Source organism: Salminus brasiliensis, chromosome 20, assembly GCF_030463535.1.
Source record: "Salminus brasiliensis chromosome 20, fSalBra1.hap2, whole genome shotgun sequence".
NCBI lineage: Eukaryota > Metazoa > Chordata > Actinopteri > Characiformes > Bryconidae > Salminus > Salminus brasiliensis.
The window spans coordinates 6,486,928-6,512,748 of record NC_132897.1 but is presented as its reverse complement, the minus strand read 5'-3'; the positions used below and the strand labels follow the sequence as shown (position 1 = coordinate 6,512,748).

Genomic DNA, 25,821 nt, shown 5'->3' with positions numbered 1-25,821 from the left:
GTATTAGTCGAGTGGTGGGTCGTTTGCAGCCCTGCAGTGACACTGACATGGTGGTGGTGTGTTCTGTGTGTGTTGCGCAGGGGATACGAGTGGATTTTTTAAAAAACAAATATGTGGTATTAATGTTATGGCTGATCAGTGTTTCAATTATGCTCAAGTAAAGTTCAAATCCAAATACCACACAACCTCTCTGTATGATCATGAATGCTGGTGGCTCAAATATTGGTTCCACTTATTGGCTGGAAGGCCTGTTGACACTTGTGGTGAACAGTCACTAAGTGGCAGTATCAGCTAAGTGATTAAATTAGGCATACTGCAACAAAGGTACAAAACAAAGGTACTTAAACACATGCAGAATCAGCGTTCTAATTTAAATATCAGTGTTTAATTAGTGAATTAATTCATCTTAAACAATTAAGGCAATTTAAGAATTACAAGTACACAACAGGGACAGATACACACTGGACAGACTGTAGGTTCTCAGACAATAGGCACCGACCTACTGGCCCTGTTTGAAGGGCAATACTCAAGCATTTTATCCACTTTATCCATCATTAGTAATAATAAGTGTTATTAGAAATATAAACATTATCAATCCAACTGTTTATATTATCAATCCAACTGCATGTCATGACCCCTGGGGTAAAAGAAAGCATGGCATCGACAAACAAACACTGGCATCAACCATCAGAACATTTATACAGTATTTAATACAGTAAAATACATTTTGTTGATTTTTCAAAACAAAAACCAAACCAAACTTAAATAGGTATAAATTAAACCTTGAGATAGTCTTATTAAAACAGTTGATTAGGAACTGTGCGTACTGTAGCTAGTAAGTAAATAAAAACAGAATTTTGCCAGCCCTCTCCTCCTAGCGATTCTGACAGCATCAGATAGCCTGATCCCGACTGTGATTCCTCCATCTGTAGGGGTGGTTTAAATAATGCAAAGGTTACTTCAGTAGAATATACATGTGCACAGGCCTGTCCAACGGACTGGTGACGACCCAACCAACATGCTCATGTGGAGCTTACATGGACTAGGTGGGTTCCAGGTGGGCATGGCTTCTGAGTGGGTTTGTACATGAGCTGTTCCCTAAAGGGGCCCAATTGTTACAGCCCATCCTAATCTCACATGGGTCCCATCTAGGCCCCATGCGCAGTGTACAAACCAGATGGTGCCCAAGCTTAACCCTTTCTGGCCGGTCCCATCACTAACCCTGCTTTGACCTTAGTGGGCATCTATATGTGGGGCCAACATGGAGACCATAGACAAGACTTTCTGGTTTCCAGATAGGTTAACCATTCAGGCCCCACATGGGCATGTTATCTGGGGTGTGAAGGTTGGTTTGACATTCCTTTCCTGTGGAATATTTTGCAAGCTGAAAAGAAATCAACTAAAACGAATGAAATAAATACATGAATGAAGCTCTATGAACCACTAAGTAACACTGTGTTTTATGCAAAGCTGCAAGGAATGCCAGTGATTCACTTCCAGTATTCAAGCTATTAAGATCACATCATTAAATTAGTCCAAATTAGTGGCATTTATATTATCTTACTGAGTTAACCTGCACTGGGGTTGTCCTAAAGTGCTGGGATCACTGAAATGATCTTTGGGAAGTCCTAATCAGCAACCCAACCTAAGAGCATCTACTGTTACAAAGGCTGTTGTTTCAAAACAGTCATAATACTTGCACCAAAAAGGAAGACCATGTTCAACTTGTATAAAATATAATGGCAGGGGCTACAATGGACAGTTCTTTATAGTTTGCCTACAAAGTGCATTATGCAGTCTGTCACAGTCACACAAAAACCCTGCATGTCTGTTTTTCCAAGTCCAATAGTAATTACAGAATAAAACCTCTCCTGTAAAGTTGAGATACAAGGTTTTTCTGTTTTGTGTTTTTTCTGTGGTTGGGTTTCTTTACCTACGCTATTATGTATGTTTATTACTGCTCATAAATTTGGAATCACTTGTTTTATAAAAAAATGTTATTTAATTTGATAATGAATTTTGCAATGTAAACTTAGATCATGTAAACCAGGGACTTATTTATAATCTGTAAATCTGCATAGTACTGCTACCAAATTAGAATATGTATTTTATGTACCTGCGCAAACATCTGTTGTATTGGCAAAAGTACATAAACATCCATTATATCTTCATTATTGTCTGTTTGTAGTTTTCTTCATTGTTTGAGCCCTGTTGCTGCTCTGTAAACTGTTTACATAGTTCTGAATTCTCAAAACATTCTCAAAATGACTTGGAATAAGCTGGTATTCTACATTAACATACATTCAAAGCTAAGACCATTTTGGAGATACATGTTTTTAATTGGACAAAAAAAAAAATCTATAATCGTATAATCGTATATCTACAATTTTGACATCTATTTTATTTTTTGACATAAGTTGAATCTGGCAGCTGTTGTTTACATTATGTCAATATTTTTCCATTGACTTCCATCGAAATTCAAAACATTTTTCCTTCTCCTGTAAAGGTGCTATTTAGAAGATATGATGTTTCTGTGTGACAGTAACTATATATATATACAGTCATGCCCGAAAGTATTCATACCCCTGGCAAAGTTTGACTTAAATTTACTTTTATTTAACCAGAAGTTATATTTTTGCCTGGAAATGACACAGGCATCTCCCAGGAGATAACACGATGATGTACAAGAGGCATCATTGTGGGAAAAAGTATTTCTCAGCTTTTATACACATTTGAACAAAAAGTGGCATGTCCAAAATTTTTTGTTCAAATGTGTATAAAAGCTGAGAAATACTTTTTCCCACAATGATGCCTCTTGTACATCATCGTGTTATCTCCTGGGAGATGCCTGTGTCGTTTCAAGGCAAAAATATAACTTCTGGTTAAATAAAAGTAAATTTAAGTCAAACTTTGCCAGGGGTATGAATACTTTCGGGCATGACTGTATATATATATATATATATATATATATATCAGTATAAGTAAGCATGTAATTTACTGCTTCTGAACTCAGATCTGCTGTACAGCATCAGCTGTATAGAAACCTCCTCATATTTAAATAAACACCACATACAACCTCTTCACTGCCATGACGTGGACTCTGGAATGTACTGATGGGAAACCTGTGATGCCAGGGCTTGTGCGAGTATTCAAGCTGGACTTAGAATAAATGACTTTGACTCATTCTCTTCCTAACAGCAGCATTTTTCTTAGTTCACCCACTCTGTTGTACAGCTCCAAAACCCTTTCCATGTTAGGCCTGAATACAAGACAGGCTGCTTCAAGTGCCAGACTCTATAGTCTCTGAGCAGGTGTCCTACTGGCTGCTGGGAGATTCTTGTCCTGACGCTTTGCTTGTCTGGGGCTGTGATTGGCTGTCACTGCTGGGCAGAAGTACCTCCACAGAGAAGCTGACTTTTTTGGACTGAAAGATGCTGTAAGTGTTGTCAAATCGTAGAACATCTAAAAGAAAAAGTCCCATTAGTAATTTCATTACTGAGCTGAGCCTCACACATTATCCATTTCTTGTTGTTCTCTACTCACACACTCCTGCCTCTGCACAGGTGAGGGATCCATCCTCAGGTACCAGGTGTGCATTGTAGCGCTGACTGGGCACCACCTCCTGCATCTGACCCGCCTTCATCCACTCCCCTAGTTTCTTCTTTAGGAAGACCCCAAAGCCCACATCTGCTCCCTCACAGCAGAACTGCCATCTGATGGGAGGAATGGAGGGAGAATGAGATTTGAAAAGTGCACGTTATGGGGTTGACAAGTATGTGGAGGTAAAGGTAAAGGTAAAGGTAAAGGTGCACGTATTTGTCACTGTACAGTGTACAGCGAAATGTGTCCTCCGCATTTAACCCATCTGGTAGTGAACACACACTCACACGTGTTAGGGGCAGTGAGTACACACACACCCAGAGCGGTGGGCAGCCAACTCCAGCGTGAGGAGTGTGAAGGAGAGAACCAGCCGAGTCTTGAACAGCAATGGGTAATTTATCAGCATAAAATGTTTATTGTTGGACAAATCACTTGTTGGACAAATTTGTTGGACAAATAAGGATTATCTTATCTTAAATTACACATTTGCTGTTCCAAACCTGGCTAGTGCGCCCCCAGGTGGCTGATACGTCCATAACTCATAGCATAATTCAGTCGATAATAAAAGAAATAGAATTTCCCCTCTGTTATGTAGCTGTGGGCAGAGACCTTCGATCGCTAATGCTCCCACTGGCTGCAGCAGCAACTTCAGTAGCAGACAAGCCTTTACATGGCCTTTTACTAGTTTACTAATGAATACTATATGGACAAAGGTGTTGGGACACCTGCTCATTTATTGCTTCTTCAGAAATCAAGGATATTAAAAAGCTGCTATAGTAACTCTATCTCTACTGAAGGCTTTCTATTTGATTATGGAGCGCTGATGTGAAGATTTGATTGCATTCAGTGACAAGAGTGTTAATGAGGTCTGGATGTTGGCAAGATACCCGCATGACATTCCCCTATAGCCCACGCTTGGCATTAAGCATAGTGCCAATAGATTTATGTTTATCTGTTACTGAAGGTCCTATTCTATTGGCAAAGCCTGACTATATATATATATATATATATATATATATATATAGTCAGGCTTTGCCAATAGAATAGGACCTTCAGTAACAGATAAACACACACACACACACACACACACACACACAAAAAATAAAGGTTGGATGGTTGGGTGTATACATTGCGGAAATCTGATCAACTATATTTATGATGAGGCAAAACTGAGCAAATTTGATTTTTTAAACTTAAAAGATAAGGAATGACATGCCTATGTGGGACCTGTATGGTTAGTCCATCTGGGAACCAGAATGTTTTGTCCATGGGTTTATAGTTTGTCCCAAATATGGATGCCCACCAGGGTCAGTGATGGGACCACGAGGGGTTAAACATGAGGCACATCTGGGTTGTACAGCACATGGGGCCTAGATGGGACCCATGTGAGATTAGGGTGGACTGTTCCAACGGAGTCCATTTGTAAAGCCCAACTGGGGTCCCAGTAACAACACATGTACATACATGAGTCCATGCCAACCTGGAACCCACCTAGCCCACGTTCCACCTATGTGAGCCTCACATGAGTATGTTTGCTGGGCACACTCTGCTCTATAAAATACCTTACCTGAGCACACAACCCGGTGCCAGGATCTCGTACTCCAGCTGGTGTGAGGACCCACGGCTGATGGACACACTCTGGTCGTACTGCACCTTAATGAATTCCCGTGCATAGTATGTCTGAGGCACCTGCCCTCCCTGTTTAATCTGTGCAGAAAAACAGGTAACAGCTTTAACATTGAAGGTGTTTTAACTCCTTTTGAACATAAGAGAAAGTTGTTTGTGAGAGGAAATGAAAAGAAGAAAAAGGAAAATGAAACTTACTGAGATGACAGGAGGATTTGTGGGGAGACTGCTGTGGTTAATATGACATTGTGAAGATATAGTGTGTTGTGGATGGAATGTACACTTGTACAATCGTCATGTAATTGATGCAGTTATAGTAGGTATATTAGGTATATTATAAGGTATATAATATACAGCAATATACTCACTCATTTAAGGGTACATTAGCTAACAAAATCTGAATAAGCCTTCTAAGCACAGTCATGTTTGGTAAGGCCTATCCTTATGAAGTTAAATGAAACCCAAAAAAAAAGAATTACAAGGTAAATACAGACTTTCATCATAAACATATAACAGTGTCTAAGTATTAATATTTGGAATATTATCAGTAAATGTATGAATCCAACCTCATTTGTAATTAAGTGCATAAAATGAACCAATGTCTTACGACATGCTTAAGCTCAACACTTAGGATTACGCAAGTAATGCAATGATAAAAGGCTGACAGCAAAATTGAGAGAGCGTGAGAGAGAGAGAGAGAGAGAGAGAGAGGGAGGGAAACAGAATTGTGGATAATAGATAAACCTCCAGTGGGCCCCCTATTCACACACTCCTCCTCATTGCCTCTTCTACTCTCTTCTGCAGTCTCTCAGCACCATGGCAGCTTTTCACAGTGCTGAAGTATTTCATTCTGAAATGCTTTCTGAGCATGAGTTTTAAAAGCAGAGCTTCAAACTGGTTTGAGGATCGAAAACCAAAACTGGAAAGGTTTTCTTAACCAATGTCTGAATTTTCTATCTAGACCAGCTTAGCTTATTATTTCTGCTTTGTGTCCTTATGTACAGCACTGGGCAGGTTGTGTGTGTGAGGTTTTGGGCACCTCAGCACACTATTTAAAACTCTTTCTCTCAGCAATAAGATTATTTTTACTGTAGAAGCTCCAGATCACTTTAGATCAGACACAGCTAAGCTTCTTATTTCTGCTTTGTGTCTTTATGTACTGCACTGGGCAGGTTGTTTGTATGAGGTTTTGGCCAGAGATTTACAAACAAATATAATAAAACCAATAAGCAATATGCAAATCACGTTATACTAATTGATGTCAACTACCTTTTATGTGTTGTTAACTTGTTCAGATTCTTAAGTTAAGATTCTTAATACCACTTTATTAATCTGTATATCAGATCAATATATTGGCACAGAATGTTGAGTAATTTCTACATATCATCACTGTCCCTAAAACACCTTGCATCTCTAAAAGGACAACTTTTCAACAGAAAGAAAAACCTCCTTAACTTTCAGTGGAAATCAATGTAAAAAGATTTTATTCCAAGTCATTCTAGAGATTTTTTTTTGGTCATGACATTTTGAGATCATGATCAAATTAGGTCAAAAAGTAGTTGAAAAAATGAAATAAAATGGAGATACATGTTTTTTGCGCAACAGTATATAATATCAATATATAAAGTCACTCATTTTTCTTATTATAACATGTTGTGATTATCTTATACAGTCTCAAATATCCTGCTTAGGATATGACTATGTCATTATCAGTTTTTGTATTGTTTTAGTGTTTACTGTTTGTTGCAATAAGTGGAGAAACACAAGCTGTCTAGTCCTACATTTATTGCAGCAGATGAAGGTACGTGACTAAGACTATGTACATACAATTACTATGTTTACAGTCAAGCTGTATGGAGTTAAAGACCTGAATAGGGATTTGAGAGTGTTGCTGAGAAGAGCTGGATCACCAATGAATTCACACACTGTCTACAGATGCCTGAAGGAGCTGTTTATGGCTAGTCTGCACTGGACACCAAATACACAGATTGCTCGTCAGTCAGAAGGTCTGTTGTACAACCCTAAAAAAGAGGTCCTGACAAAGAATCCCCAAAACTTTTACATATACACACCTGCACAAATACTCAGAATTCATTCGTTCAGTTACTCAATGTTAAGTTTGAACTTGCTATCTAAAAGGCCCAGCTGTCCTCACAAACACACACCCACACCAACTTCATTTTATCTAACTCTTTTTCCCATGGTAGTGAAGAAAACATGGATGCCCCTGCTGAACATGGATTACTGGTTGACCAGCACAGGAAACATTATGTGTCTTTATCAAACAGAAGCACGGCTGCAAATTGATCTATACATACAGCTTCTGTTTTAGGAGACCCTGAAAAGAACAAATGCCTCTATTTCGTGTGAAAGCAGCAAATCTTTGCCTTTGCACAACTTGAGTATTACCAGTCCGAAACTAAAAAACTAGCACTGGATTAATTAGAAGAATGTTTATCCGCTAAAATCTCCGTCCAACAAAATTAGGCAATCCCAAAGAGAATAAAAAAAGAGTCCAGTGTGGCTTCATAAAGACCTCTCCTCCTGTCCTGAAGGGGGCAGCATCTTTACCTAAGTGTGTATGGACAGACAACATGTCAGATCATTACTAGGCCTTGAAAGGCATGATACTACTTCTGCATTGTCTTACTGGGCCCGATAAGCATTTAATAAGCAACATTATTTAGCTACAGCAGAAAGCTTTAGAAACCATACAGTCTGGGAACTCACTTTGTCACTATGCCAATGCACCTGAATTTGCAACTGTAAGACCTTTTGTATCACCATAAGATATAATAACATATAAATCAGCAATCAATATGCACAATAGAGTATATATACAATCATACATGAATATTATTGAACCTGGCCCATTAAATGAGCTCCTCGTCCCATATAAGAGCACTGAGTGTAGTTCTAGAATTCCATACTGTATCCATCTGTTTCTCTGCAGACTTACTGTAAGCCTCCTTTCACCCTGTTCTTCAATAACCAGGACCCCACAGGACCACCACAGAGCAGGTAGTATTTGGGTGGTGGGTCAGCATTCTCAGCACTGCCGTGACACTGACATGGTGATGGTGAGTGTGTTAGTGTGTGTTACGTTGGTGGTACAAGTGGATCAGACACAGCAGTGCTGCTGGAGTTTTTAAACACTGTGTCTGTCCAATCACTGTCCACTCTATTAGACACTCCTACCTAGTTGGTCCACCTTGTAGATGTAAAGTTGGTTGGACATTCTGTTGGTGTACTGTTCTCAGTCCAGCAGTGATGTTGAGGATGTGTAAGAACTCCACCAGCACTGATCCACTGGTACCAGTGCAACACAAATTAACAGACCACCAGTTCTGAGAATGCTCTGTGGTAGGCCTGTGGGGTCTTGACCATTGAAGGACAGTGTGTGAGGAGGGTAACATGGGACGAGTAAATTCCAAACCAGGGGTGGTCATAATATTCTGATATAACTATATATATATATATATATATATATATATATACATATCAGAACACACACACACACACACACGCACACACACATGCACACACACACACACACATATATATATATATATATATATATATATATATGGATTGTAGCTGTCACACAAAAAACCTGTATCCCCATTTTTGTTGTTTGTCATTTTTTTACATAACTTGAATCTGGCAGTTGTTCTTTACTGCGTCTACTGGGTTTGTTCTTTACTGGACTAGTAGAAATGCTCCAAAATTGACTTTGAATAAAATATTTTTACAATGACTTCCACTGAAAGCCAGTAAGATTGCCTTCTCCTCTAAAGTCGCTATTCTGGAGGCACAAGGTTTTTGCATGATGGCGATATGCTGTTGGTAACGTTTAACAAGAATCCCCAGACTGTCTGGTATTGTGATACACTGCCAGACACATTTGGATCACTGTACATCTATTATATGTCCAGAAAACATTAGCTTAGAGCGTGTAATGACTACTGCACCCATAGTCAGACTGCATGCCACAGCTTTAACTCTCAGCACTAATAACTGATAGAAATGCCTAGTCACTGCAGAGCATCAATCCAATCTACAACACACAGTGAAGCAACTCAATTGGCTCTGTTCCAGACAGCACCACAATGCCATATCTCCTTCTTCTATCTTCTAAATGGTTCTCTCTGTAGACAATAATGTGCAACAGAAATCGGATTTCAAAGATGATGGTTCATTAGGGCTTGCTGTCTTTCAGTCAAACTCAGTGTTGCTAAAATTGCAAATATGGTGGGTGTGGATCTCTTAAAGGCACATGGGGGGATGAGCTTACTTGCCGTGTACTAGATAGACACAGAACAGAAGTTGTACTGTGGTAAACAGTATTACCGTCATACCACCCAAGTATACAGGATGCACAATGCCATGTAGGGCAAATTCACTTGAATGAATGTTGTCATTTTCCAGGACAGATCTATTAGAGGATGCTTATATCAGCCCAATATAATTTTTTGTAAGCCATCCTCCATGACATGTTGAATTATTGACTTCTGATGAAATCTGTTAAAATTGTCTGTATTAATAAACTGCACAAATACTAGGCATGTGAATTTGTTTGAGGTGAAAAATGCTCAGTTGTGGGTTTAACAAGCATGTTTACCACCCTGTTATTTTCCCTCAGAATGAAACCTGCAGCTGATCAGAGTTTATTAAGCTCTAGTCTGGTATGATTAGCTTTTAGCCTAGTACCTGCCAAACGGTGTTTCACCTGGTTAGTATTAGCTATTAGCCTTTGCTTCCATCTTCTCCTGACGTTGTTGTGTTTAGCAGCGAAAGGCTTTGACTAGTAGGTGGAGTTTGTCAATTTTGGAGGGGTACATTAACAGCTTTTGGGTTTTGGGATTGGCCTAGATCTTTTTTTACAGACTTAACATGGGAGGAACAACAGTATTTAAGTATTTAACTATGCCAAGGTAAACACAGTTTTCCCAGTGAGTGCCAGCAGTGGTGAAACCACTGTTACTACAGATATATATTAATAAATTGTTAATAATGCAATATATATATATAGTCCAATTTGAGATGCTTGTTAATACTGATGCTGTGAGGCAGAACACTAATAACTAACAAAAAAAAATCTCTAATCACTGCTGTGAATCAATGCAATTGATAACGCACAGTGAAGCAACAAACTGGGCTCTGCTCCAGGCAATACCATAATCTCTAAATCTTCTATCTAAATGTTTCCGTCTAGAGATAATATTTGTATGCAATAGAGCACATTTCAAACATAGTTCACAATCTAGCAAAAGCCAAGAGTGCACAACCTGAGGAAATGCTTGCCAACCTGCCTACTTCTAATATATTGAGATCTCAGAACATGTAGAACATGCAGGCTGTTCTTTGCTGCTCTACTGCATCAGGGTCTGCATTAAGTTTCTCAGAGTAAGACTGATGAATACCAAGCCCGGGATACTAGGCCTACAAGGCTAATATTAAAGCTGCTACTGCCTGATCCTGAAGCAGTGGCTTGGTGTTGCAGAATCAGTGTGGTCTGTCTAGGCAGTTCAGTTTCACTAAATCTGTGAAAGCACAGGGCAGATTCTTAAAATCAACTCTAAACTAGACTGATCATAGATAATGTACTATTTGAAAGTCCCACCAGAAAGTTTTTTATTCTATATTATTATTATTATTTAAGTATTTTAATGTCTTTTGATGCACACTAAGCATGTGAATTTGTTTGAGGTGAAAAATGCTTAGTTTAACAAGCATGTTTACCACCCTGTTATTTTCCCTCAGAATGAAACCTGCAGCTGATCAGAGTTTATTAAGCTCTAGTCTGGTATGGTTAGCTTTTAGCCTAGTACCTGCCAAGGTTAGTATTAGCTATTAGCCTTTGCTTCCATCTTGTCCTGACGTTGTTGTGTTTAGCATCGATTTGACTAGCAGGTGGAGTTTGTCAATTTTGGAGGGGTACATTAACAGCTTTTGGGTTTTGGGATTGGCCTAGCTCTTTTACCGACTTAACATGGGAGGAACAACAGTATTTAAGTATTTAACTATGCCAAGGTAAACACAGTTTTCCACTCTAGGGCCCATTTAATCCCAGTGAGTGCCAGCAGTGGTGAAACCACTGTTACTACAGATATGAGGTGAGTTACTGTATACTGAACCGACAGCCATACGCACACTGAACACTGTTCAAGCTGAGCTGAGAAAGATACAGACTGTATTCAGGAACATATGTTACTAACCGAAGGACAGGACGTTTAAAGGAAGTACATGTTGCAACTTCAGCTGATTTTCAACACAAGCCAATTTCAAGACATGACTATCTAGTTAAAAAAGGGACTAGTAGCCTGTTCAGCATTAAATAATGCATGTAGCGCCTAACTATGACACTATGCCTGCAATTGCAACTACCTGTTTGCTAACAAGCTGATGTCACTTAGGCAGGGCTGTGACCCTATGTGACCTCCATCACTTACCCTGGTTTTGCAGCGGGGGTCGCCGTCAGGGTCAGTCAGTTTTCCCCCGTAAACAGCTGGGAGCTCCTCAGGGTCGATATGCTTCCGTAAAACTTCCTGCCAATTCGCTGAACAGGATTAAAACAGATGCAATTTCGATCACAATCAGTGCTTAAGCTGTGGGTACACCTTAGTATTGAACATTCAATTAAAATACAACTGAGCTGTTTATCTGTTATGTGCAATTTGGTCACGGCAGCATCAAGATGTAGACACACAATGCCAAAACACCTTTCCCACAGAAGAACCCAACTGAGCCCCCTGTTTAACTGTATGTATATAAGCTATGTTATACAAACATGTAACTCACATAAAGAGATTTGAGAAACTACGGACAACTGACATATAATTTTACATTCTAGATTTTAGTTGTGTGCTTCATTTTATATATCGCCTATTGAAACTGTAGCCCTCTGAAATCGGTATCTATATTGCACCCACTAAAAGGTCCATATCAGCCAGGCCCTAATCAGTAGAGCAGGACTTTAACTCTTACTTTACAATGCTTACATATTTTATTTTAAAGCTCATTCCTCACACCTCGGTCTAGGTATGGTCTCAATATTCGAATATTAATAATCTATATTTAGAGTTACCAAGGCAACGCTGATTTGTGTTTTATTTTTTGTGCTTTTTTACTTTAAACTGTGGCTGTGAATTTACCATTCTTTACGGTTTACTAAGGTTTTGCTATTTGTAACCAAGTTATCAGCCCATTTATAAAAACGTCTCCATTCCGGCAGTGGCCTACGAGATGGGGTGCTGCAGGCAGCAGATATCCCCGGCTACGGTGCTGTGTGGGGACTTTCCGTCCATCCCGGCACCCAGCCACTAAATTCCACAGTGAAGCGGAGAGGTGACAGACGCTGGACGTTAAGAATGATAGGACGTGCATGGTAGCCACTCTCCAAATTGCGGCTTGAGCTTTAGCTCGCCAGGTTTAGCTTTCGCTTAATCTTTAGCTCTCCAGGTTGCTCAGACTTGGAGAGATGGTGACGCCATGTTAGCCTTGTGATTGGTCAGGGGTATGCTGAGGCAAAACTGACCCACTTTTCTATGTCGAGGAGAGCAATACTGGTGACATACAGCAGGACTTTCTATTAGACTTTGGGAATATATTCTTGAGACATACTTTGTACATTTAAACTGGGGGCCCTAAAGAGCTAGGTTAACTTCATTAGACAGAAAAGTAGATTTAGGTTCCCATGGGCTTTAATTAAAAATCACACTGTAAAACAACTAAATAACATATAGAGTGTTTTAGAGTTCATTTAACTTAGTTCCGCCAAAAATTCTCATAACACATTTTTTTAAAAACATTAGTAAATGAGCTGCAGCTGAAGTTAAATTCTCTGCTCTGTAATCAGTTACTTATATAATATATAATACATATTTTAAGTTGGCTTGACTTTACACTGCAGATTCACTGGTTCATGCCTAGCAAAAGTCAACAGCAATAAGTGAGAATCAGTGATCAATCAGTGAGATAACACAAAAGGTTTGTTTATCTTACATCCCAGAACCATGATCTTGCGCCTAGTGTCTTCGCTCAGAAAGTGCTTCACCAGATTATAGGCCACAGGAAACAATTTGGGTGCTGCAAAAACAAACAAAACGTTGTAGCATAAAAGCAATCAAGCCATCAGGTTACAAGTCATTAGCACAATCCATCCACGTTCACTAATGCAGAGAAAACTGTGTTCATATAGCTGTGTTACTGTGTAGTTATCATTTATGCATAAACTACAAATGTTGTGTCAATATTTAACTGGATATGAGAACAAACCTTTTATTACAAACAACTTCTTGAGACCTTCCGGATAGTTGTCTTCAAACATGGTCAGGACCTATAAGAAATAAACATCTGCTGATTGCTCAAGAGTTCTGTCCCCAAGAACTGTCCCCCTTTTTTAAGCCATGTTCAGCAAGGGGTCATGACATGTAAATATTTACACATTTTACATTTCAACAGAGGCATGTTTGAGGCAAAGCAGAGGGTAAGGTCATTAGAGTACACACAGATACGCTAAATACACAGGGATATAATCCTACCTCTCCATAGAGTTCTATAGCAGGCTTCCATAAATGCTTCAGACCCAAACCCTCACAGTCATATATCATTGTGATGGCCTCCACGTTCTTCCCCAACTGATATGCAAGAGAGAGAGAGACGGGCGCTTTGTATAAACAAACAGCAGAAGAACAGGAGACATCCGATATAGAAGGGTGTCAACAAAAAATTAAACATGGGAAGTGACAGTTCTCACTTTATCCTGTTTATTTAGACATAAAAATAGAGGAAGGACGTTTGCACAGACTTACACAGTCATCAGAACATTATGACCACCCTTGGCTTGGATGAAACTAGCAAGATGTGAAGAAGTGGTGGCATAGACTGTATTAGGTGAGGGAAGGTGTTTATAGAGGTGATTATAGAGGATAACTGGTTCACAGTGGCACTTTAATTGCTCTGTACCACTTGCCGGAGTACACATTCCACATCTGGCCTCAATAGCCTATGGGGCACCACTGTTATGCCGTTGGGAGGCACTTAATGTGTGAAGTCCATTCTCTGTTCACCTTCACTACGGCGGCTCTAGAAGGACCTTCGCCCACTGTCACAGTCATATCAGAATATTATGACTACCCCTGGTTTGTAATGCACTGTGTCCGGGACGTCACCGATGCCATGCGAAAGGGTATATTGATGCACACCAGTCAGTTGTAGCGAGTGCAAAACAGTCGGCATGGGCAAAGGATGTGATTTGGCTAATGTCCAAAAAGGGTGTGATAATAGGGTACCGGGTAAAGGGTGATAGCATCTCGGAAATGATTAACTTTGTGGGATGTTCTACAGCCGCTGTTGTGAAGGTGTACCAAGAATAAACTTCTCTCACCTTAAGTGCCTCCCAATGGCATAACTGTGGTGCCGCACAGGCCATTGATGCCAAAGAGGAATGACGGCTCCGGCAAGTGGAACTGAACAATTGGCGTGCCAGTGTGGAGCAGTTACTCTCTATAAACACCTTCCATCACCTAATACAGACCATGTCAAGATGTCTCGTAGTGTCATCTGAGCCAAGGGTGGTTATTTCCACTATTAGGTAGGTGGTATATTCTGTTATGACTGTGTATTTCACAATATTTCAGGAGAACAGCTATTAAACAAGCACCTGTGAAAATACATGTTCTTTATATTTATAACTATCAAACCATATATATATATAGATATATGGACATATATATATATATATATATAAAATAAGAGCTATATCTTCCTATTCCGTATTCCTATCTTCCCCCTTCTACTGGGTGATCTTATGTAAATGATGATAACGTATCTCCCTGTGCTTTTGCAATCAATAACATGACTGTTAACTCAACCACAGGTAGGACAGGTGAGCATGGATGTGATTTATAGAGTTTATAAAGCAGTGGTTATCACACCAGTCCTCAGAGTGAGAAAGACCCTCAGAAGGTCTACATTTTTGCTCTATATGTTGCCTACTGGTTTGCAAAAAGAACCTGGACCGTCTGCAGGTCCCTGAGGACCAGTTTAAGAAGCACTGGGTTTGAGAACGCACCCGTTTGCTCTGCAAGTCGCACTCTTTCTGCAGCATCTCACAGTCTCTGACTTTGCACTTGATGAAGTCCTGCTTGGAAGCTGACAGAAGGAGACCTTTGGGGTCCACAGGCCCAATGACGTCATACCAGACAGGGCTGCCCTCTCTGTCGTAGCCGCACATGCCTCCAGAGAGGTATTTATCTATCACCTGGACGGGGAGCACAACAGCAACAGGCAGAAATAAAAGAATAAAGGTTAACATCTGAACTCTGTCAAGCTTTAGCATTAATGCTGAGGCTAACTCAACAGAAAAACGTGGTTCGACAGCAGCCTAAAAGAAATCTAATAAGAATAAGATAATAATGGAAATGCCATCTCTGAAACTTGAGACTGTTTTCTGATTGGGACTTCCAACTGGGACTTCCATTAGGTTGTATAGTGTCCATTATGTGTGCATTATACCTCAGGGGGCTTCCAGTCAGCAGTGATAGTGTCAGCTTTCATGTGTTTCCGGAACTCCAAATGCTAAAAGGTAAAGGAGAACATTTCTGAGATCAGGGCCCACAGTTTTCAAGCATCTCAGAATCTTTTTTTGGCATAAAGTTTACTTATTAATAAAAATGATTATCAATAAAATAAAAGAAAATGATCAGAGAGGAACAAAATGACTACTTTACTCTTAAAAATTAAGGTGCTACTTAAGGCCCTGGCATTAACATATGTCTTGTATCTGTATAGTATCTGGATCTACTTTGACCGGATTCTGTTTAATGTTTCATTAAAATGTGTCACCGGTGTGACTAGATTAGATCAGATTTTAGTGTTCCACTTAAGAAGCTCACCAACACATACATCATTTCCATTTTACTTTCTGTACACAGCGTTTTTTCATCAAAATTGTTCTGCACCAGGAGACTGTGAATGGTTTAGGGGAACAGTGGGGGTTCTTCGACAACACAGGGGAACAATCGATGGTTCTTGCATTCCTGTAACAGCCCTATCAGAATATGCACCAGGCTTTTTAAACAGTAAGGGAACAAACTCTGTAATACTGCCATCATCTAACGGTAAATTGGTGCGAGTAAGAGCGTGTACACACACACATGAGAGAGAGAGAAAGAGCGAGGGAGAGAAGGAAGCCAAGATCCACAGTTATTAATATTTGTAGTAATGTTTTTTTCGACAGACGTATTTCCGATTGCCTGGCAGAATTTGATCACGCATTCTGTTTACACTTGTATTGACTTGTATGTGGTTTGAGTGATCCTATAGTTGTAGCAATAGCTATTCAACGTACAGTGTTCAATTCAGTCTAGCTAGGAAATTGGCGATATGTTCTTGTGCAGTGTTTATGCTGAGCTAACATTATCATTTAATTCTGTTTACCCTATTTGGGCAACTCAACCGAGCGGCCACAAACCTTTCTAATAGGGTAACATATAGATATAATTTATTGTCCTGCTCCTGCCATTGAACAAAAATAAAATTATTAGGGAGCATAGAGAACATAAATTCAATCATTACTTTTCTAGCGTCAACAGTCTGTGCAGCGCCACACCTATACAGTTCCATTTATCCTCAGTTTTCAGACATATCAGTTTACATATTTTCTCCCAGTGGACATAACTGGCAAAGGGTAAAGAATGAATGACATAATTTTATGATTAAGCTATAAAATGCGAAGTGAGGGTTTGCAGTTTTACGATGGCAAAATAGGAAGAACTAATACCTAATGGAACTAAAAAAACGGATTGGTACAACAATTAATAAATCAATAACCATAACATGTCTTTCTTTCTCTCAGCCCCATGTCTCAGCCAGAGTGGAGGCTGTACTGATAAGGCCTCACTATCTATGTCCTCTAAACAATCTTCTCAAACTCTTCTTTTCTCTCACTCCAAGTCAGCTCAACTGTATCCAACCGTCTCAAACTGACAGTGTCTCCAACTGCATGCTAACTCTTTATCTAGGTGATTCAATGCCTCTGAACAGCCAATCCTGTTCTAACACTGAGACAAACCTATTTCTGCCCACATGGCAAGTTCTGTCCCCCCCTAAGGAGTCTTGTCAACGTATTTATGATCCATTGCCCTCTTTACTTTTGTAAAATTCCAAAGAAAAGGACTCCATCTACCTTCATAGACTGTGCATGGAATGGGTAAAAAGTGGTCCCTTAAAATAGTGTTGTAAACCTATTTGAAGCCTTTATAATTAAGCAGGATGATTGTGTTACTGTGCTCAACATGGATATAAGCATAATAAATAAACTCTGTTCCGACTGGCTGCCTTTTAATGTGCCTCATTCAAAGGCACTTCGAGCCGAAGCACTTCTGAGAACGGCAGTGTGAGCGGGCAGAGCTGTTGTAAGCTGAATTGGAAGAGATATATAAAGAGTGATTCCTAAATGGGCTGTTTTTGCAGCTTAGTTTTCATATATGGACTTTATGGACTTGGGCGTGATTGGTAAACGTTTGGAAACTTCCAAACTCCTTTATTTCTAGTAATTTAAAGAACGTGAAAACTACTTTTGACCTTCTCTCAAAAAGGCAACTGTGGAAGAAGCTGTGCTGGAAAATACTAGAAGGACAGGTCTTCATGCCAAGTGCGGAACTATGTGCTATTGATAACCACAGTCAAAACACAACACAAATTGTTTCTGGAAACGTCTTGACCCAGAGGTACACTATATGTCCACATATTTGTGGACACCCCTTCTAATGAATGCATTTAGCTACTTTAGGTTGTACTCACTGCAGACACAGATGTGCAAATGTACACACAGAAGCACTGTCAACAGAATAGGACTCTCTGGAGCAGATAAACATGAGCCTATTGGCACCATGCTGCCTAATGCCAGACGTGGGCTAGAGAGGTATACAGCCCCCAGCATTGAGCTGTGGAGCAGTGGAACTGTGTTCTCTGGAATAATGGTGGATGGTGCTTCATCCAACTTTTTATCCACTTTTGGTATGTTGTGGAGTTGGGGATGAGGTGGGGTGGTGATCATCCAACATCCTGAACTTACTAATGTTCTGGTTACTAAACACAATCAAATTCTCACAGCAGAATTGCTCCAAAATCTAGTAGACCACCTTCTTCCCTGGACAGTAGAGACAGTTACGCCAACAAAAGCATTATAAGCTCTATTTGAATACCCTTGATTTAAACCAGGAAGAGCTTTTTGAGTAGACAGTATGTCATTGTAAGGGCATGCGTGAGGACATCTGCTAAATGTAAATGTTCATGTAAACAGAAACCAGGGAGATACCTTCCTAGATACCAGAGTACCTGTGTGTTAGTGGTAGTATGTGAGTCTCCCAATACCCTCTCTATTTTCACCTGAGGAGCATTGGAAAAACAACACATGGTGTGTACTGTGGTTCTTCTCATTAATCTCTAATGTCTTTCTCTCTGAACAGGTGGAAACATTTATGGCTATTCTGTGTATGTTCACTCCACAGCGGTCGGAGCAGTTTTTTGAGACTAAGCTAACATGTCAAGACTTGAGATAATTGGCGCTAAGAGAGTCATACTTTAACTGTAGTCATGTTCATCAGTGTAAAGTCGTTAAGTTGTTGTATCCTTTAGGATTGTGTGTATTGTGAACCAAAGAAAGCTGCTTCTTGCAATGTTGGGTTTCTCAAAACTAACCATCGAACTTCCTTTTTTTTATATATATATTTGAGAACAATGTAGGGCTGAGTGAATTGTGTCACCTTCACTGATTATAAAGGAACTGAGAATATAGGGTCAGTGGAGTACATAACCCTGACACAATTGAATCAGCAGAATCCAACCAGGAACAGGGTCATGAGTGCTGCCAGCTTGTGACTGGCTAACGTTGTGACTCATCGAACTGAGTCTGTTGCATGAATTCCAACTCACAGCTGGGTTCCCACCACACCCTGAGGGACATCTCCCACTAGAAGAATTCATACTGATACACTCCTCTAACAGGCCAATTCGCCCTTGAGCAGAGGGCCCAGTCTCGAACCCATAACCTGGTTAACGATAACCCAGCACCCTAACCACTATGCAACCACTACCCTAGTTTTTTGCACATCCCAGCTGAAAAAGCCAGGATCTGAGCACAGGTTCAGCCTGTCTATGGCGCCCCTGGAGCTTGCTTAAGGGCCCAACAGAGGCAGGTTTTGTAGTTTTCATACATTTTCATACATTCATACTTACATTTTCAGCACATTTTCATATAATGAGGAATTTCTGACAGCATGCTATTAAAATGTGTCTTTAAATTGGACACACAGTAATTCTTCTAAAGCATAAGCCATATGTTTTATATAAAGAATCAGAGAAAAAAGTACCATACCTTTCGTAGCATTGCTTCAGATTTCTGCACATTGAAATTTCTGGCTGAAAAGAGAAATGAAATAAAGAGTGAGTGAGCAGAGCACAGCGGGAGAAGAAGATATGGGTAACTAGCAATACTTAACAAACAAAGATGCAACAATTTCTCCTTTGCTGAGATTTGGAAGTGCCTAATCCCCTAAACTGCAGGCTTATTATTAAGTAACTACTAGTTAATCTCTGTCTGAATGTCTCGTATCTCCCCTGCTGGAAAATCCAACTCAAGGCCAGCTTGTGCTGCTTTCAGATGGTCGAGGTGGTTTAAAAGTTTGACATCCAGGAGAATACATACCCTATGCAGGTAAGCCAGCTGGTTAAGTGTACAGTAAAACTTGAGTTTGATGGTTGAGCTGGTTTAGAAAAATGACTGGCTGATATGGCTGTTAAGCTGATTATACTGATTTGGTAAAGCTGGCTGAGCAGTTTTGTTGAAGCTGGTCATGCTGGTAACTAACCTGCCACATAAGTTATGCAGTTATCAAAGTAGGGAATTAAAGCATTGGGGCCATATGGCCCCCTAGGGTTTAAGGGGTTTAGCAAAATGAGTGGCGGACCACAGGAGACCATATGTGAACTTGGTCAGGAATTCTTTGGTAACACATTAACCATACGCTTTATTGAACAGACCCAAAGAAGTGAAGAGTTCACTCAGCCCTGCAATGATAAGAAAACTGTTCTCTTGTGCTACTGATAAGATTCTGTAGCAATCATACAACACTGACACAGTGCAAATAATTTAAATCAAGCCTTTCCTAGAAAGCTACTTTGGGGATAGAGATTCAATTCACTGCTGTTAGGACTGTTAGGCTCTTCAAGTGTGAAGTGTGTTCTGACCCTCAGGATATGAGAACAGTACAACAAAGAATGGGCCTCATTATATATCTCAGATTTATAGTACTGATCTAAGATCACCTCTTATCGTCTGACTAACTGAATTCAGTGAAACCTAACTGATCCCAGATCAGCGTTCTTACTATGAGAAGTTTATAAATACGGGCCATTATTTTCCCTGAACCCTGGATGGTAGGGGTGGATATGACCCAATAAGGTTTAATATAGTGCTACCTACCTCTACTTAATCTTTTTTTTTTTTACACACTACTATGGACAGAAGTATTGGGACACCTGTTCATTCATGGTTTATTCCAAAATCAAGAGCGTTACTGGGGTGAGGATGTTGGACGATGGCCACCCCTCCTCATCCTCAAATCCCCAACTCATCCCAAAAGTACTGTCTGGTCCATCATTCCAGAGAACACAGTTCCACTGCTCCACAGCTCAGTGCTGGGGATCTTTATGCCCTTCAAACCCACACCTGGCATTAGGCACAAGAGTCCTATTCTACATGGACTAGACAAGGCTATGTGCATGTGTACATTTGCACATCTGTGCCAGCCACGGGTGCAACTTAAAGTAGCTGAATGCATTCATTAGAAGGAGTGTCCACAAACATTTGAACATACAGTGTATATGAATAAAGCTTTTTGTTTTTTTTGGTTGTTTTACTGTAATAATAAAAGTCAACTCAACAGAATTGTAATCCTCTCCATTCTGGTTCCCCTATTTTGCTTTTCATATTACTGAACTTCTTCTATCAGCAGCACTCACCACAATTATCTATGATCAAATCTAGTGACAGTGTGGACTATCCCACAAAGGGGAGGACTAACTGGAGCTAAGTAGAGTTTTTAAGATTTTTCAGTCTTGGCCTTTGAGAGCTATCTCATTTAGGAAACCCTAGGTAGTCAGTGCCAGTATGCAATCAGCATAGGGATGCCCCTGCCCATGCAAATGACATGCTCACTTCACACAGTATTTGCATTGGCCCTGCGTGTGTAGCTCAGTGTAGCTCAGATTAATGTCACCTCTGTGACACCTGTTCACACATGACTGAACCGGTGACAGGCCTGCTCCATAACACACACTTACTCACTATGCCATACAGTAGTGTTTAAGAAGTGTTTAATACCCACAACAGGGATTATATTTTACAGCTGACAGTAGCGGTCATTGGGTTAAGACGGATCTGATGCCTGCCTCCAACCAATCTCTGCTCAGTTACAAGGGGTCAATCCATGTCACATACATGCAAAATGAAGCAATAAGCCATTAAAACCAAATAAAATAAAACACATGAATATTCAATTATTATTATTATTATTATTTTATTTGTTTTAACAACAACTGTAATGTACAGTGCAATGGATTGTAGATGCACTGTAGTAACAGTAGACAACGGATGCCAAGCAACCATATAAAAACTGGACATATTCCTTTAGGTGTTGTATGCTTTTTGTTACTGATTTAGATCCTTTAGATCTGGAGTTATCTTTATGATAAGCCAAAGTTATCACAGAATACATCCCAGGCACGGTTACATAATATATAAGCCGAGATAATCTTAACTGTTGATCTTAACTCGAAGTCACAATGACTATTCCACCATATAACGAGGCTTGTGCTGCAATGCAAACTCAGCACACCTCACGTCTGAACTGTCAAATCTCTGCACAATCTTATCTTAAATAAAATGAGATAGGCCTATAAGGCAACTCCTAGGAAAGATCACTGGCAATCATAGGCATGTGAAACTCACAATAAATGGCCACTCTGGCAAACACTACATTGAAAACACCTTTAAAATAGCCAAAAAATCGATATTACATTCATTCTAAACTCGTAAAGCTGTAAAGTATTTACTGTCCGTCCAGATATATACAGATCTTCAAGAGAAAAGCATTGCTAATAGCTCTGGAGCAGCCCTACATGAGCCTAAGTCACCATGCCCAGTGCCAAGCATCAGATCGATGGGTAAAAAGCCCCCAAAACACTGGAACTGCCTTCCCTGGACTGATGAAGCTCCATCCAATACCTCTGGAATGACTTGAAGTCACGTATGCGATCCAAACCTAATCATACCACATCAGTGCCTGACCTCACAAATGCTCTTGTGGTTAAATGCAATCAAATCCTCGCTGTAATGCTCCAACTAGTGTTAAGCCTTTCCAAAAAAAGTAAAGGCTGCTACTGCAGGAACGGGGGAACTGATTTCAGAAGAAATACTGGATAAGCAGATGTCTACAAACTTTCGGACATGTACTGTACTGAAACAATAGCATGTATGAAGCAGGGATATGTTATCTTAGAAGGCTGATATATTGCTGGTCCTTTGCTCTCTAGTAATGCTGACCAGGACATAATTGGAGTCTGTCCAGAGCTGCTGGCTCTGAACACAGACATCTTATGCCACAAGCCTAAGGCTTATAGGAAAACAGCCTTGGCACCTGCATATAAAAGATCCCAGAACCAAGCTAAGGAGGACTTAAACTAGTTCACAGTATGTTTACATGTCAGTAACTGCTCGAACTAACTGTTAGGACTGAAAGGAACATTTGGTGAATAAATATATTCTTAATAATGGCACTGATACAGTCGGCTGTACTTAACCCCACAGATACGTTTTTGTTTTACAGTCACTAATCGGATTACAGCTGGGATTAATCCGGTTCATTCTGCTTCTGCTGTGTCAGGACAGAACAATAGACCCTTTCACTGCATGAGTTTATGTGCAACTGTTAGAGAAACTGAATTTGTGTAACATGGTATTTTATGTGGACTCTTAACTTACAGAGTTAAGTACGGTTACTAGGCCACTACGCTAATAGCACAGTAACTCTGGAAATCCCAGTGTGCAATATCACTGTTATAGCATGCTAATAAAACAGGGAACATGAGGACAATGCAGCCCCCACATACCAACAGATTGCAATATCACGCTTATAAAACACTGAACATGAGGACACCGAAGTCTCCACCCACTCTTTTTGTTTACGTCTGGGTTTTACAGTTTTTCCAGCACACTTGTTACGCTATTACTATTTTGATACTATTCTTATCTTCTTAATCTCCCCATGGGACTTGGCTACACTGCAAACGAGGATTTCCAGGACACAGATTAGGCCCACACTGATTCGGATGTGTCAGTCAACCGCACTGAAGGAAAATATCGGACATCAACACAAGCGCTGTCTTACAGTTTTAAAATGTCGTTTGGGATTTATTCAATTCTGAATCATGGAAGCTCAAATAACCCTTAGTTTAGGGCTAATCTTCGAGGTCAGTGGTCATTTACCAATGGATAAATCTTTAGGACGCCAGCTTTGTAAACCTGAAAGTGTTGCGTCCATCACAATTGTGGAGGTGTGTTAACTTTGGCTTGTCAATTGTAGTGTTGATGGTGTCAAACACTAGGTATTGGCCCTGACAAACAAGTACCAGTACAAGTACCAGTCAAAAGTTTGGATACACCTGACCGTGTGCTGATCCAAATGCTAGGGTGACCATAATTTTGTTTTCTAAAAGAGAACACTGTAGATGTAGTGAAAATATCATGGCTGGGGGGTTTCAGGTAGGCCTAAGTTGTAGAAATGTAGTGTGTGTGAGTGTGTGAGAGTGGAAACACCTCTCAAACCATGCAACTACGTACAATAGTGTACTTTAATAAATACACACTTACTCATTTACAAAGACCAGTAAATAGCCTTAATAGAGTGTGTGACCAAATCATCTCCTCTTGGTTTAGCTCTAATTAAATCCCTCCCCCGTCACGACATCCTAACTACCCTGGATACCTGTGTCCCCCCAGTGTCCTCTGGACCAGATGTTTTTAGATGGCGATCAGCACACATTCAACCAGGTGTATCCAAACCTTTGACTGGTGCTGTGTGTAAGGAAAATACTAATAAAAGCTTTATACATAACAACCAACAGGCTTCTGTCTTGCATAGACTCACAAGTCCCATAAGTCCATCTTGTTCTTACCTCTAAGCCAGCGCAGTAAGAAGTGGTCACTCTGAGAAGGACACTGTGGGAGAACATCCTGAAGCTTCTCACGAAACTGTCCAGTGAAAAAAAAGAGTCAAGGGATTTTTATTAGATTTGGTGAGATCACCAGCGTTAACTGGTATAAACTGGCTGGTTAATTATTTTAATAGATTATACTAAAAAATACCATATGGGTGCTGGAGGGGGAGAGGGAGGGGGGAGGGGGGGGCAAGTTAGGACCATTCTAAGGGTCTGTGACTGATAGGGGCCCTGACAATGTGTTAATTGAGTATTTTAGCAGCTGAACTGTTAGCTAGAGTTGTGTGGACCAGTGTAATATTTGGATATCTCTGGCAGTGCCCCTGCTTGTATCCTACACAAGCGTTCAAAAGTTTGGAATCGCCTGCCACACTGACATATTAATAATAATTTACAATTTTTCACACTTTTTGGATGGTGACTTCTGAATTTCTAAGTCTTTTCTGGACCCATTCAAGCCTTAGCCTACTATATAAGTTTCACACTTGTTAGCAAACCAAATTTCGATAAAAAAAAAAACAAAAAAAAAAACACTGGTGTTAGACCTGCTACTTACGCAAGCAGCTCAAGGTGGGACATGCAGATGAATCAGCACAACACTGCATCAACCTACATGCGCAGATACAGCGTGCAAGTTCACTGAGGAGCAGTCAGGGGCTGACAGGCACAGAAACAGCCCTCATTCAGGCCCTGCTTTGCACTACCGAGCTACTGCATCTCACGCGTAACTCCATAGTTCACGCCCTTCAGCGAGTTGATGGGAGACTGGAGGGCGGAGGGGGGTGGGAGGGGGTACCCGGCGCGTGCTTTTTTTTTCGATCTTTAACGATGTCTAAACCCGTAAAAAGCTCGTTAGAAAAGAAGACCAGTATGGAGCAGGAGCTGAAATTACCCACCTGTGCTAAAGCCTCAGCCTGTTTGGGGCTCAGGTCTCCGACTCTGCCGCTCATCTCGTCGTCATCCGCTGCAGCTAACAGGCCCGAATGAACGGAGGAGTGAGAGGTGATAACACTCGCACGAGCAGAGCTGCTTCCTCATCCCTCCCACTGGGGGCCTGGGAGGGGCAGAACCTACAAGACACGCCCACCAGAGGCGCGCCAACCACAACACACGCCCACTGTCCGAGTGACGTCACACTCGATTTTTTTTTCATTATTATTTTAGTAAGATTTCATATATTATAATTATAATCTAAAATAATTATTATTTTTATTATATTTATTTTATTACCATATAAAAGTTTTAGCCCCCTGTGAAAATTAGAATAAGACGATACTCCCTTATTGTGCCTTAAGTGTCTATTTACAAAGT

The 25,821-nt window shown here is 40.3% G+C and overlaps 1 protein-coding gene across 1 annotated transcript; it reads right to left on the bottom strand.

Moving 5' to 3' along the window:
* Positions 1–2,911: 2,911 nt before the first annotated feature.
* sec14l8 (SEC14-like lipid binding 8) lies at positions 2,912–25,550 on the bottom strand. The gene is made up of 12 exons (XM_072664644.1): positions 25,407–25,550; positions 24,469–24,544; positions 19,610–19,653; positions 15,745–15,807; positions 15,302–15,490; positions 13,770–13,865; positions 13,504–13,564; positions 13,231–13,314; positions 11,679–11,785; positions 5,168–5,307; positions 3,544–3,713; positions 2,912–3,462 (listed from the first exon to the last, which is right to left on the bottom strand). Exons 1-12 carry the CDS (start codon positions 25,458–25,460, stop codon positions 3,317–3,319), a joined length of 1,230 nt encoding a protein of 409 aa, XP_072520745.1. The 5' UTR covers positions 25,461–25,550; the 3' UTR covers positions 2,912–3,316.
* Between the last annotated feature and the right edge of the window lie 271 nt (positions 25,551–25,821).